This window comes from Canis lupus, chromosome 25 (genome assembly GCF_003254725.2).
Source record: "Canis lupus dingo isolate Sandy chromosome 25, ASM325472v2, whole genome shotgun sequence".
Lineage (NCBI taxonomy): Eukaryota > Metazoa > Chordata > Mammalia > Carnivora > Canidae > Canis > Canis lupus.
The window spans coordinates 44,553,448-44,568,624 of NC_064267.1; the positions used below are offsets into that span (position 1 = coordinate 44,553,448).

At 39.8% G+C, this 15,177-nt stretch overlaps 1 protein-coding gene across 9 annotated transcripts in view; it reads left to right on the forward strand.

Moving 5' to 3' along the window:
* Window positions 1-15,167, forward strand: part of GIGYF2 (GRB10 interacting GYF protein 2) — a 136,272-nt gene extending 121,105 nt beyond the window's left edge. For 7 of the 9 annotated variants that reach the window (XM_025463460.3, XM_025463463.3, XM_025463465.3 and 4 more), the window contains 7 exons: window positions 2,203-2,325; window positions 3,257-3,466; window positions 3,595-3,800; window positions 5,004-5,158; window positions 6,700-6,911; window positions 8,946-9,093; window positions 13,310-15,167. In XM_025463460.3, the coding sequence (XP_025319245.1) occupies window positions 2,203-2,325; window positions 3,257-3,466; window positions 3,595-3,800; window positions 5,004-5,158; window positions 6,700-6,911; window positions 8,946-9,093; window positions 13,310-13,377 (1,122 nt within the window). In that variant the 3' untranslated portion in view covers window positions 13,378-15,167. Of the gene's footprint in view, window positions 1-2,202; window positions 2,326-3,256; window positions 3,467-3,594; window positions 3,801-5,003; window positions 5,159-6,699; window positions 6,912-8,942; window positions 9,094-13,309 lie in introns of those variants that run through there. The other 2 variants (XM_025463462.3, XM_025463469.3) reach the window with 2 other exon arrangements.
* Window positions 15,168-15,177: the final 10 nt, after the last annotated feature.

Consider the following 15,177-nt stretch of genomic DNA (forward strand, 5'->3'; position numbering starts at 1 on the left):
TGGGGAGAGGGGCCTACAGAACCCTTGCACTCTCATACTAGAAGTATAATAGTTTGAACAGTTGTTTTTAAAAATAAAAAAAATAGTGCTAAAAAGTAAGGTAACAATATCAGCAGAAGAAACAGTAAATTTTCTTAAATCACTGAAGGATTTTAGGCATTCAGGGGACACAGAATGTACCAACCTCTCTATTTGTATGATTGATAAACTGCAGTTCTCTTGAGTGGGCAGACAGGATGCTGGTTGAATTGGAAAATGTCCTGAGGCATTGATGGAGTGATGGGCTATTATTTCCTATGGACAAATAAGATTTAAGGAAAATAATAACTATGTGTAGACATTTGTCTGCCATGTAAAGAAGACAGATTTGTTCTGCATTATTCCAAAGGGCAGACCTGTGAGTCATGAGTGTCGAGTACAGTGAAGTATATTTTGGCACAGCAAGTGGGAAGATCTCAGAGGTGCCTGAAAGGGGAGGAGGCCATTTGGCAAGGGGGTACATCTCTTCTGCTGCTGGCTGAGGTTCTTTTTTTTTTTAATTAATTTAATTTAATTTAATTTAATTTAATTCTATTTTATTCTATTTTATTATTTATTTATTGATTGATTGATTGATTAATTGCTGGCTGAGGTTCTGAAGAGGACTGGGGAATGTTTCCCGGGGGTATGCTAGGGTGACACATCCACTGGACTTACAGGCAACGTTGGAAGTTACTGGCCAAATATCTGCATCAGAGTTAGAAAATACACAAATTCTTTGGCTTCACCTTTGGATCTTCTGATTCACTGAGTGTGGGGCCAACGCATCTGCATTTTTACAGGTCCTCCTAGATGTTGCTGCCAGGTTTGAGATCTGTTGCAGTATTTGATCTTGATTGTGCCTTCCACTGTGTCATTTCCTGTGGATAATATGAATTCACTTATGCTCGACTTTGCCTACCTACCCTCCAAGTCTTTCTCTCTTAACTTCCCTCCTTCCCTCTCCCCCATTACAGCAGGGGTGCATTTTGAGAGAAAGGTACCTATTACCTATTGCATTGGCCCCCAGATGTAAAGGATTGATGATGTTCTGTAGCACTGAAGGTAATATTAGTACTCATTTGGTAATGTCAATAACAGTTTAAATTGTACCCTTATCCAAACAGCTCTAGGTTTAGAGATTTCTACTGTAGAGCCATTCTCCTTTGGGTTTCTTGGGCATTTTATTGGATCCGTGTTCATGTATTCTTTTTATTAAACATACTTCAAGTCTCCTTAGATTTGTGTTTTGTTACTTTGTTAAGAGCCACAAGATGTCTCAAAATTTTAGTGTAGCTTTTTCTGGCTTGGAAGATCAGGAGATTCCCTTAGAATATCAGGTGTTTGAGAACATTAAAATATTCAGAACTTGAAAATTTATACTCTATTTTAGCCAGTGATTTTAAAGGTACGAAAAATAGAATTATTGATTAAAAACAGCTTGGTGATTATGACTGGAAGCTACAGTCTGGCCAACTGACTTTTTCTTGTAAAAGACTGATTAAGAACTGATTTCATGAGAGAACTGATTAAGATGTTCACCACCTCAGCTTTCCCTTCAGAAATCTTGTCCTTAAACATTCACTAGAAAGTAGCATATTATGTGCTTTATTTTCTCCTTGGATTAAAAATTTAATGATTCTTCTGTCTACTCCTTTCTCTTTATATATTGCTGTATATGTCAATGCTGGATATAACAAATTTGTAATCCCAAAAGGTAGGTCAAATAAGTATATTGTGTATATTTTAAGCTCTCTAAAATAATCTTAGGTGTGGAATAGTGACAATAATTTTATTTTTTTAGGAAAGATTTTATTTATATGAATAGTAGAGAGCACGAGCGGGTGGAAGGGGCAGAGGGAGAGGGAGAATCAGGCTCCCTGCTGTGCAGGTCTCAATCCCAGGAACCTGGAATCCTGACCTGAACTGAAGGCTGACACTCCAACCAACTGAGCCACAAAGGCGTCTCTATTGACAAAAAAGACCAAAAAAATTTTTTTAAAGCAAACTAAAAGAATTCTAATATGCAAAAGAATCACAGGGGGAAATTTGAATTGAATGTTATAAATGGAGCTGAAGGAAAACATGAATGTATTCTTGTATATAAATGTGCAGTATTGCCTCTTTGTTTTTGTTTCCTGTGTACATTTCCTCACCAACTCTTTTGCCTTCCTTTTTTGTTAGCTTCCCTCTTCTTCCACATGGGGCCAGCAGTCCAATACAACAGCATGTCAGTCCCAGGCAACGCTGTCATTGGCTGAAATCCAAAAACTAGAAGAGGAACGAGAACGGCAGCTTCGAGAGGAGGTAAATTTTAGAAGTAAAAGCGGTCTAGTCAAACACTCTTCCAGAATGGCTGGTGTGCGTTATGGGTGAGGTTAGTAAAGATCATAATTATTGTCAGAATTGCTGTGTATCTGAAATGGATGCTCATTATTAAACTCTTTAGCCTATAATAGGAATAACATTAAGATTAGGGAACACGAATGTTCATTTACCTTAAATATTTTGTTGTAGCTCTTGAAGAAGTAGCTCATAAATAAAAATAAATGAGTTTTTCAGAATTATGGCTTTATGCAGATATCCTCCTTATAAAGTTGATTTTTAGAATACAAAATACATTTTTTTTCCCTCTAATGATACTGGGTTTTCTGACTAGCTAGAAAAACTTAAATATGACAGAAAGAAAGTTTCTCTGCTTATAAGTCTATATCCTGAAGCTTATCATTAGGATTAAAAGGATACGAAAGTGTGAAATAAGAGGGAATAAAGGAAGAATACAGGGCAGCCCCGGTGGCTCAGCAGTTTAGTGCCACCTTCAGCCCAGGACAAGATCCTGGAGCCCCGGGATCAAGTCCCATGTCGGGCTCCCTGCATGGAGCCTGCTTCTCCCTCTGTGTGTGTCTCTGCCTCTCTCTTTCTCTATGTCTCTAATGAATAAATAAATAAAATCTTTAAAAAAAAAAAAAAAAGGAAGTTCATATGTATTTCATTTCAGTGCTTAGCCAAAAGTCCTACTTAATTTTTAAGAATTTAAAAAATTGGATTTGGTCTTTTTATTCTCCTCTTAGTGTCTCTGGTAGTTTACATCTTTTTTTTTTTGCAGCAAAGTAGCTAACCCTTTCATGTTTAACTTTGTATAGCTGTTATGTATTTGCATTCCACTTACCATACTAGACAGTAGTAACTAATCTTTTTTGAAGACCAGAATCTTAAGCTAGCTCCTCTTGTGCAATAGCAAAGACGCCAGCAGAGGGAACTGATGAAAGCTCTGCAGCAGCAGCAGCAGCAGCAGCAGCAGAAACTCTCTGGATGGGGGAATGTCAGTAAACCTGCAGGCACTGCGAAGTCTCTCTTGGAGATACAGCAGGAAGAAGCCAGGCAGATGCAGAAGCAGCAACAGCAGCAGCAGCAGCACCAGCAACCAAACAGAGCCCGGAATAATACGGTGGGTTCATCATCTTTTCCTAAGCACTCATTGTATGGTTTGGAGGTTCTCTTTTCTGACTTTTGTGGACTCTGTTTTTCTTATTTTAGTATTGTTAACCACATCATTTGTCTCTTCTTCTTTAACAGCATTCCAACCTGCACACCAGCATTGGGAATTCTGTTTGGGGCTCTATAAATACTGGTCCCCCTAACCAGTGGGCATCTGACCTAGTCAGTAGTATCTGGAGTAATGCTGACACTAAAAACTCCAACATGGGATTCTGGGATGATGCAGTGAAAGAGGTGGGACCTAGGAATTCTACAAATAAAAATAAAAACAACGCCAGTCTCAGGTAGGGCTCAAAATAATCAATCCTATGCTTCTTTGAGGGTTAGGGGATGGGGCGTGTGGGAAGTGGGGTACTGGGTGGACAGGGAAAGATAGTTATTTAGTTTTTGCTTATTTTCATCTGTGTCCAAGCATGGGAAGTTGTAGTTTGGTGATTGCTTTCTTCCCCATGGAAGCACATCTGAATTTTACTAGGGGCTCTTTGTACTGCTAGGCACTTAGTCCATTGCCTGTCACATGGTAACCACTTAATAAATATTAGGAATAGTATATGTGTGTGTGTGTGTGTGTGTGTATAACATTTCTCTAAGATACTCTAGATCTTAGCATTTTTCTCTAAATTTATATTTTAAGTTAGCTAGACTATAGTGAGTATTACAAACACCTCTCTAATGACCTTAAACCTATTTATTTTTATGATAGAGTTCCACTTCACCTTTGTCTTTCTTTCCTCAGTATGCAGTGTTATTGAATGAGCATGGGTTTTAATGATAAATATGTGAACTCAGTTCCCAGCACTGCCACTTACTAGCTGTGTGACCTGTGTGACCTTGGGCAAGAGGGAACCTTTTTGAGCCTCAGTTCCCTCATCTGTAAAATGAAGATAATGACTTCATGGGTGTGTAGTTGTACAGATTAAATGAATACATAAGAAGTAGTTAGTGAAGTGCCTGGCACATAGTAACTACTTAATAAATGGTAGTGTTGTCAGATTGTTTCTTCTTGTTTGAGGGTCTAATGTATTAAGAATAGGACTCTAAACAACTGTCAGCTTATTGAGCAGCTTTGCCAGGCACTGTACTCTAGGCTTTTGCATACAGTATCTTTATTCTTTGTTGATAATCCAAAGAAATATTAGTACCATTTTACAGATGAGTAAACTGAGGCTTAGCAAAATTTTAAAACTCACCAAAGGGCACATAGGAAGAATTTAATCATTTCTCTGGCAAGAAGCCCTGTCTTCACAAATGAGAATATATTAGCTGAGGCTGCATTATAAGAGGGTACTGAGTCCCTCTGTCCCCAATCCAAATATTTGAAGGTTTTTTGGTTTTGTTTTGTTTTTTAAAATTCTTTTTGGAACCAAACATTGGATTACTAGACAGCCATCCAGTGTTGCCAAGACGTTATCTGTTTATGGTGTTGTAGTATAATCATATAGTAACAGTTTCTGGGAATATAATATCGCCCTATTGTTTTGCTTTAGTAAATCTGTAGGTGTGTCTAACCGGCAGAATAAGAAAGTAGAAGAAGAAGAAAAGTTGCTGAAGCTCTTTCAGGGAGTAAATAAAGCCCAAGATGGATTTACCCAGTGGTGTGAGCAGATGCTTCATGCCCTTAATACGGCAAATAACTTGGATGGTAAGAATTGGGGAGGGAAACCCAGCATGTGGAATAGCAGAGCAGGACCCACAAAGAGATTGACAATTTGGAATGATGGGCCAAACTCAGGAGGTGAAAGCTAATGGAGATCAAATCCTGTAGATCTGAACAAGAACTCAACTCTCTAATGGTATAATAAGTACTACTTGTGAGAAAAGTCCTGTAATATTGTGCTCAAATAGGTTATCTGTGGTTGCCACAAAGTAAATGCTATCTCAGGCTGTCTTAAAAATGTGCAGGGCAGAGGAGGTCATAGTTCCATATAGGTCATTTAATGGGGGACATTGCCAGACAGTCCAGCTCCAAAGAAACATAACTTATGGTGGAGACAAAGGTTGTCATGGGCAAGAGAAGGCTGAAGTGAAGTGAGATCTTTCCCTTCCTGCCTTTGGGGGATGGGGGTGGGAATCATGTGACAGAGCAAGTAGACTTATTTTATGCTCAAGGAAACTAGGACCAATGACTGGAAATGAAAAGGTTTCAGTGCAATTTGAAGAAAAACTTGCTAATTATTAGTTGATCACGAAGAGAATTCTTTGCCTGAGATTGAAGTGAGTCCTTGCCCCAACCCCAAAATGTTTGCACCAGAGACCAGTCAGCTTGATGTGGAAGGGATTCCTATAACAGATAGGCTACTTTGAACTCGTCCACCTCCAATGATTTAATTAAAAACAATAATCTTTTAGAAACAGAACATTAAAGGAATGGAAGAATTCCTTTACAGCATTGTAACAAAATCTTATATTCTGGAAGAGCCAGGGAAAAAATAACAAATAATGGCCAGCTACCATTCATTAAGCACCTATCATGTGCTAGGCACTTTCTAGCAGTTAGCATATGTTATTCCAATTATTTAACTTTTGCAGTAATTTCATAAGATACTTACACAATGTAGGTGATATTATCCCCATTTTATAAATTAGGAAACAGAGGCTCAGAATGGTTAAGTAACTCATCAAGGTCACACAGCGAGCAAATTTCAGAGTCAGGATTTTAACCCATGTCTGTCTAACTCTTGATACTTGTGCTTTTTCTCCCGCACCACACTGCTTGTATGTTCATTTGATTCCTCTCTAAACATAACGTATGTCAGTGAAGTGAAAGTTCCTAGAGGGTATGACTATATTCTTAGTATCTGTCAAGGTGCCTGATACACATCATAGCACTTAATAAATATTGATTGGATTTAAGGAAAGAAAGAATGAATTTCCAGATAACTTCGGTCTTAGGCAAGCAATTGTTGGAGTCAACATAACATTTAGTGAAACTATACATGCATAATATATCTTTGTTTGACTCTGTGCTATTTGAGATAATTTTGGGCATTGCAGTGACAGTGGGCTTTTTTTTTTTTCCTGCAGAGTAGCTTAAAGAATATTTAACACAATAGCTATATATGTTTTAAGTTTGCATCATTAGAGTCAGCAGTAGGTGTGACAGTATATTAAAAACTGACACTGATTCTTTACAGGTGATATTTCATTGTTACTCTTTATTTCTTTTCTCCTCTCATGTTGCAGTTCCCACTTTTGTTTCTTTCCTGAAAGAAGTAGAATCTCCTTATGAGGTCCATGATTATATTAGGGCCTATTTAGGAGATACCTCTGAGGCCAAGGAGTTTGCCAAGCAGTTCCTCGAGCGCCGTGCCAAACAGAAAGCCAGCCAGCGGCAGCAGCAGCAGCAGCAACAACAGCAACAGCAGCAGCAGCAGCAGCAGCAGCAGCAGCAGCAGGTATAAGCCCATGATTGGCGCCATGCCCCTGTCAGCAAGTAGTAATGCCTTGAAGCATTGAGCAACCAGAGAAATGAAAACTAAAACAAATGATGCCATTTTTGTACATCAAGTGACCATAGCTTCTTAAAATGAGGTAGACTTGATATTTTCAAATGGCATGTCCAGCTTTGTGAATTTCCCAAATGGCCTACTAGTTCCTTTCTCCTTGGTTCATATATGTGCTTCAGTCAGATTGCAGATTCCAATTTGTCACAGATACATTTTTTGAATAGTTAGAAACATTTTTTTGATAGTTAGAAACCTACAAATCTCCAGTGCTCAAGATGCCCTGTTACTCAATATTGACAGCACCTTAGCATGCTGGATATGCCATATATTGTTGATAGGGATGTAAAAGGTATAGTCCGTTCTCATTATTTGTGGTAGTTTGTAAAGTTGCCACTAATGCTGAATTAGCGAATACTGAACTTTTGTTCCAGAGAAAACACCCAGTTAGGTTTCTAGAACTTCTGGTCATAGCATTTTTTGTCAGCTGATCAATACATTACCTTGTTTTATGTGTGTTTCTGTTTGAAGATGCCTTATTTACTATATTGTTGATTCCTTGGACTGAACTCCTGGCCCGCAGCACTACAGCTGCTTACCTCGCACCTGCCTTTTCTCCATAAGCATGTCACAGCCTTTTTGGAACACTAGATAGCACTTAACACTTGGGGGCCATTTTAAACAGTGACAGCACTAACAAGCAAAAATGTGAGCCTCATGACACTACGGAAACTGAAAAAAGATGATCGTTTTTACTGTATGAGAGCGGAGACAAGAAGGTGGAATACTGTCCTGTTCCACCTCAACTGGGAATGTGTTTCCTCAGGCAACTCAGGTTTTTTACTGCTCTGGACATTCACAGTTCAGGAAAACCATAAAAGCCCTGCAAGTTTTGATTTTTGGGGTTATGGATAAATTATAGCCAGTATGTAAATTTGGAAATAGGAATCTGAATAATGAGGATCAGTTGTACAAGTTTTCTAAAAGATGAGGCGGCAAGGCTCATGGAGAGCTTAAGAATATTCATATCCTTCAATCCTATAATTCTGCCACAGATAATGTTTGTTACAGCGGTCATTTCTGGGAATATAAAAGATACAGTGAAGTACATTAAAAATCCGTTTGGGTGGATGGGTTAAACAAGGATCAAGGGAAGGAAAGTAAACAGCACTAGGAGAAATAGAGAATCAGAAGGGAAAACATCGTCTTTACATTTGTGAAGTGGCTGCTCCTGTGTGCTGAAATTGGAGGTGGGGGCCCACGCAATGTGTGCATATGCACATGTAGCCAGGCTCGTCCTTCCATGGTCATTTCTCTACTCTTCCTTCTCGTCCCCCACTGCCACTACCTGTGCCTTCAGCTAGCTCACTGAATCTGATCCCAGTTTAAAATGAATTGTTCTAATAAGGGCAACACTAAGTATGAATGGCTGGTAAACTATTTTGTAGTTGAACCAGTTGGTAGAAAGTATATGGATATTTTGGGGATCTTCTGGGATTGCCAATGGGAATAAAGTACATAATAATTTTGTTTGGTAACATACTGCCAGCTAGTCTGCAGCCTCTGTCCTCTCTGTCCTGGGGCTCAAGACAGAGGAACCTTATGTTTTGGTAGGTGAGGGGTGTAAATTGCTTGAGTACAGAGGTCTATTTTTGATTATTTGCTGTATATTTAATTTCATAGTGGCTGGAGACTCTATGTATACCAGAGAGGTTCTGACAGTTGTGTTGTCACAGTGGGGTGGAAACCTAGAGCTACCAGGATAGGCCTTTTGGAGGCACAGAGCTTAAGTGGGATGTCTGAATCTAAATGAAGGGAAAAGATGGCTCAGTGGACTCCTCTTGGTTTCATTATTACTGGAATCCATGATAGGCTTTCTGTTTTTAATCTCATACTTGATAAGGTGAGGACTAATCAACCATGTTCCTGTCGTGGGCCATACTTGCATCTATTGTGTAACCCCAATTGTGACATCTTCTCTCACAGGACTCTGTGTGGGGAATGAACCACAGTGCACTCCATTCAGTATTTCAGACCAATCAAAGCAACAACCAACAATCCAATTTTGAGGCCGTACAAAGTGGCAAGAAGAAGAAAAAGCAGAAGATGGTCCGAGCAGATCCCAGTTTGTTAGGTGAGCAAAGCCAAAAATCTCAGCTGGGAGTTAGAGGTGTGCAGGTTATAGCAATTTCCTATGTGAATCTCCTGATAGAATGTTTTTCATAAAGGGAAATATTTCTTATACAAAATTAATTTTTTAAGCCACTTCAAAATAAGTAATATTTACTGGGCACATCAGTGCAAGAGTGATGCCTCGTGTGCTATAGGGAATAAGAAAAGTAATTACTTATACTTGTGTGATGCTTTAAACTTTGAAGCCTTATTTCATATATTCTATGAATTTCCCTAGAAGGCCTTTCAGTGTAGTTGGAAAATAATGCTAATGGAGAAAAGGAAAAGTTGTTAAAACTTAAACACTGATTTGTATAGAAACTGACCATAAGTCTAATCAGGTATTCAAATAACTAATATTTGCTGATATTCATTATATATGGGTGTATATGTATATATATATAGAGAGAGAGAGAAAGAGAGAGAGAGTGTGTGTGTATATATATATATATATGTATATATATATATCTATACATATATATATATATATTCAGAGTCATTCTGCATTATGAGATCATGTTCCACTTTACCAGTGAGTAAACCAACGCCCTGAGGGTTTAGAACATTTTCTAAAGTCACACCATTATTTAGCAGTGGGGCTGGGATTTCAGAGAAGGCCTGTTTTCTTTCCACTCTTCTGTTAGCCACAACTATTCACGTCTAGCCTTGAGAACCAGAGTCTTCACACAAGACAGCTTCATGGAAACAGTGACACCAGAATTAGGGCTTTGAAAGACTGGCAGGAAGGACAGGCAGTGGTGTTTCTGGAATAATAAACAGTCTAGGCAAGCAGATGCAGACTGCTTGTGTTTCTTAAGTTGGCCAAACAGCTTCACAGACAATGATGAAATTAGAATGATTCTCTGTTTATGAGTGTCAAATAGACTATTAAGAACTGTGTTGTCCAGAGCAGAACGATTATATTGGCAAGATGGCAGGTTGGAGTGTTGGCCCAGGCAGCAGGCTGTGGTATAGACCAGGTAAAAGATCCTGGTGGCCTGGAGAATAGGTAGGGGTTTTGGTAGTAGAGATGGAGAGGAGTTAGATGGGTTTCAGAAACTTAGGGAACTGAATTGGCTGACAAGGGGAATGGAAGGCTTTGGGCAGCAGGGTGGGTAGTGCTGCCATTTGCTAAAAGGATGAGCCCTGGAAAATGGAGCAAGCTTAGGGGGATAACAACACGGTGTTAAAGTGTGTTGTGTGGGTCCAGTGTGGACCCAGTGTGGAATGCCTATGGGACTACAGATGGAGATCCCCTTGTGAAAAAGTAGAGAGCACAGCAGGAAGGAGATTGCCATCCTACCTTGCCCGTAGTAGGGTCTCTGCCTTCCCTCAAAGGTCTCCTACAGTGGAGAAAACAAAATGTTAGTAACAGAAACTTAACTTTGAGGATTGCCCTTTGGAACTGGGGCCTGAAAGCTGGCTTGGGAGCAGAGAGAGACCTGGTGAAATTCTGTTTTCTTCTGCCTGTCTCAGAATTGTATTATTAAGTTACTTATTTTACCTGCCTCAGAAATTTATGTTAAGAATGGATGGAACAGTCTAACATTTTACCCAGTTTTGACAGAAGTGGGTGAAAATAGATTTACAAGTGCCTCTGAAATTCTGGGTGTGGCTTCTACCAAGAAGCCCTTTTGCTGTTTAGCTGTGTGGCACAGGAACCGTGGACTGTCAGGGGGGTGAGGTAAAAGTTCTCTGAATTAAATATTCAATCTGATTCCATCCCCATTACAGATACCAGAAAGAAAGGGACTTAAAACTCTCTTTGGGGGAATGAGGGTTATTTTAGGAATAGAGTTTAAGGAATACATATTATGTTGAAGGAACAGAAAAAAATATATAAGGAAAAGGGAAATAAATATTCAACAAAGTATTGAGAGAACTCACTTGTGTAGGCTTGGACCTTTTTATGAAAATGTCTTCTCAACTGAATCTCTATCTGAAAATTGCTCTGATGATTACTAACTTCTGCCCCTTGCCTACTCATTTCTACTTACTGCTATTTGTTTTATTGATTCACAGATTGAGAAAAATTAACAAATGTCTGTCATTCACAGTTCCCCATGTACAGAATGAGACAGTTCTAATTTGATCCAAAAGCATCCATTGAGAAAGTAGTCACTAATTAAAAGAGAACTTTGCTTCTAAAACAGACCATCAGGGGATCCCTGGGTGGCTCAGCAGTTTAGCGCCTGCCTTTGGCCCAGGGCATGGTCCTGGGGTCCTGGGATCGAGTCCTGCATCGGGCTCCCTGCATGGAGCCTGCTTCTCCCTCTGCCTGTGTCTCTGCCTCTCTCTCTCTCTCTCTCTCGCTCTCTGCCTCTCGCTCGCTCGCTCTCTCTCATTGATGAATGGATAAAATCTTAAAAAAAAAAAAAAAAAAAGATCATCAGGGAGGCCCAACCTCATTTTAATGATCCATCGCCTCCATTGTACTCTGTCTTCCTGTAGTTTTTAGAGCTGCCAGATGCCATTGTGAACCAACATCCATTACTTAGATATGATAGATACACACGATGGCATTTTTTTTTTTTTGAGATTTTATTTATTTATTCTTGAGAGACACAGAGAGAGGCAGAGACATAGGCAGAGGGAGAAGCAGGTTTCCTGCAGGGCACCTGATGCAAGACTCGATCCCAGGACTCCGGGATCATGACCTGAGCCAAAGGCAGACACTCAACCACTGAGCCACCCAGGAGTCCCAGTTTGTATTATTACATTTCCACTTTTAGCACATGTAGCTTGTTTTTATTGCAGTTTATCTTTCTTGAGATACATGTGAAGTCAAAACCCTGCTTCGAAATAAAGTAATAGCTCATTTCATAGGCTGTTTGGTCTTTATGTTTTTATATTTATCTAATTAAATTGTTATTTCCAAGTAGGGACACTAAGCCTTTTGTTATTTTCAAGGAAAAAGTCGTGGGTTGTGGGAACACTGTTGATGGGTAGAACTAAGGCTGGGGTTTGGAGCCCTAGCCTCTCCTAATCTTAGGCCTTGTAAGCAGCTTTTACCACAACTTCCTTAGCTAATAGTCATGTTTACATTTTCAAATCGTGATATTTTGAGTCAAGAATAAAATATAATTAAGCTATTTTTATTATGTAAGACTTTTTTTGTTTAGTACTACACTTAAAATGTGTCTTTGTTTGAAAACTTGAACATTAAAAAACAAAAAGGAGGGAGCAGAACACAATATTAACAACTGCTTTTAGGTAGGAGAGCATTGCCTGTTTACTTCTTGATATCCAAATAGCAGCTGAAACAGTTTGAGATTTCATTTAGGGTGGATGAACTGAAAGCTTTTTGAGAGCCGCTCATTACAAAGAAGCCCTGTTAAATAATACTTTTTTATCAATGTTTGATTATGGAGTTAATAGAAAGATTACATACATGTGGTAGATGGGATCAGATTTTCAAAATGTTGGTAGTGTTTGTGAGGACTGCTCATTGCCTTCAGTGGTGGTGCTCATACTGCTTTCTCTAAACCAGATTGCATTTTAGTTAATCAGTATGGCGGACTGAAATTCTTTCCTTTACAAGTCTATTTATAATAGGTTGATTTGAATAAAGTCTATCCTGTGATAGAATATCTAGGGTTGTAAGGATTTGGTAGTGGATCTTCCCTAAAACACCCCCTACCCTCAAATAGCAAAAATTCTTGGCCAAAATTTTGAAAAAACTTTTGACCCAATAAGGGGAAAAAGTATTCCCAGTAGTGAGTGGGACTGAAGTAGTACTACTACCACTTAGATGTCACAGTCATATGGTTGGATAGTTACAAAGTGTTTGGTGTGTGTTATTCCTGCCCCCCCTCCCCAGCCCCCATCTCTGTTAAGATTCACCTCCCGAATGAACTTTCCCCACTAGCCAGCCTGTCTTAGCTTTAACACATGCTCACAGCCCAGATTCTTCTCAGGAATCTCTGACGCATTAGTTTGCAATTCTTTTTTTCCTCCCTACTTAAATTACACCAGAACCCTAAGAAATAAATAAAAACAAAGAATCTCTCATCAGAAGAGCAGAAATACCTCTCTCCAACCTTTATCCTTCCTTCTTCTTTTCTTTAGTATCCCTATGGCATACTAAAATGCAAGAGACTTCTATTCTAGCCCACTGTCTGGAATTCATCCCCACGATTGTCTCGGTGTGGTCACTCATTGCCAATTTTTTCCGGCAGGATTTTCAGTCAATGCTTCATCAGAGCGACTCAATATGGGTGAAATCGAGACTTTGGATGACTACTGAGCACCTGCCAGTGGACTGGCCTTCCTTCTCCTCTCCGCTGACCATGGATTCTCCACCTTTGGACACAACACTTACTCACCATTTACTCTTTATCACTCTGCAACAAATCACAGAACCGATCATCTCAGGCTTTTTCTTCTAGCCCTTTGTGTCCAAGATTCTTTAAACTGTTTTTGTTGGTGAGCATCTCAGACTGTAGATAAGTGGACTGGACCCTGTGTCTTGGGGGTGGCAGTTGGGATTACTCCCCAACAAGGCTGATTTTGGGCAGCACCTGTTTACTGTGCCGTGATTTCATCTACTGTGTCCCAGAAAGTGTGTTGGGATCTGCCAATAGCTATTTACTTTCTTATGTCACCTTTTTCCCTTCTATTTCTTTTCTTCTTCTTTTTAACCCCCTCCCCCACCCAAGGGCAAGGGGTCTAACTGGTGCAATCATGAAGAGAGTTAATGGTAACAGACATTGGCCAGCAGCACCATGCCATGAACTGTGACTTGAGTGTCCGACAAGATAGTCAGAGCACCCCCAGTCTGAAGGTTGCATTGCCACTGCTAACTTTGGGATTGCATCAGAAGAGGCCCTGAGTGGGGTGGAGTTTAGATTGGATTGGTTTGATGTTGCACACCCCTCGCCTGTTCTTTCTGAACATCCTTTCGGAGAAAGGATTCATGTTTTTCTTCATTAGATAGTGACTTCCAAGCAAGCTGACTTCTCCCTTAGCATATGCCAACCTGATTGGACAAAGGAAACCCTATGGCCTGGGAGAAGGACTTATTCTTAATTTTTCCTTTCTTACAAAAACTGATTTTTCCCATAAATATTTTTACTTCAGAGGACTAGGACCAGTTTGTTTTGGGCCTTTCTGCTGAAAATTTGTCTCGTTTAAGAGGCAGCTAGGATCTTTACCATATGTATGAATTTGTATAATTTCACTTTGGATAGGGATAAACTTTTGCTTCTGATAAAAGCCCGGAATTTCATCTGGTTCCTCAGAGCATTGCGTGTGTGTCTTGCTGTGGCCCCAAAAGGTTTTGTTTAAAGATTCTGGAGTGGCAAGTTGTTTGCCTTTTCTGAAAAGAAAACATACAAAACCTGACCATCTTTAAGACCTTCATCCATGGGAAACCACTACACAGGAGAATGCAGTGGGATGGAGGGGATGGGAGAGAATGGGAGAGAGAAGCCTGGTCTGGCTTCTGATCATGGCCTCCTAATACCCCTTCACTTCAATTATAAATGTATTCAAGCCCTATTTATAAACAAACACTCTTCCTGCCTCCCCAACCCCGGCAGAACATCACCTGGAATTGCCAGTCACACTTTGGTCTGGAGCCATTGGACCGTCCGTCCCTGTGTGAGAAGTGCTGTGGTTCGGGTGGCTCCTGGTAGAGCACCTTTTCTTTCTGTCATCATTGCCTGAAGAAGGCTGGAGTTGCTCTGAGAGCATTTTGGTTTTGGCTGATTATATTTGGTTTCTATTTTTATTCTTTTGGATCACCATTCTCCCTATCCCTTCTTGCCTCCTTCCCTCCCTCCCTCCCAAACATGTACAATAACTATACAGAGACTGCTACAAACTTGTATATAGTTTTTGGATCAAATAGCATGAGGAGATGGGGAACCATTAAAAGTTGGGACTCCTGCTCTCCTTTGCTTTGTAAATTCAAAAGTGGGGGGGTGGGGAAGAGGGATAGTTAAAATGTTTACAAAACTTTAAGCTCCCTCGGAATTTTGCCAGTGTGGAGGAAAATAAAAAAAGAACTTAAATAAAACGTGGTGGTATTCTGTCTGAGTGCCTC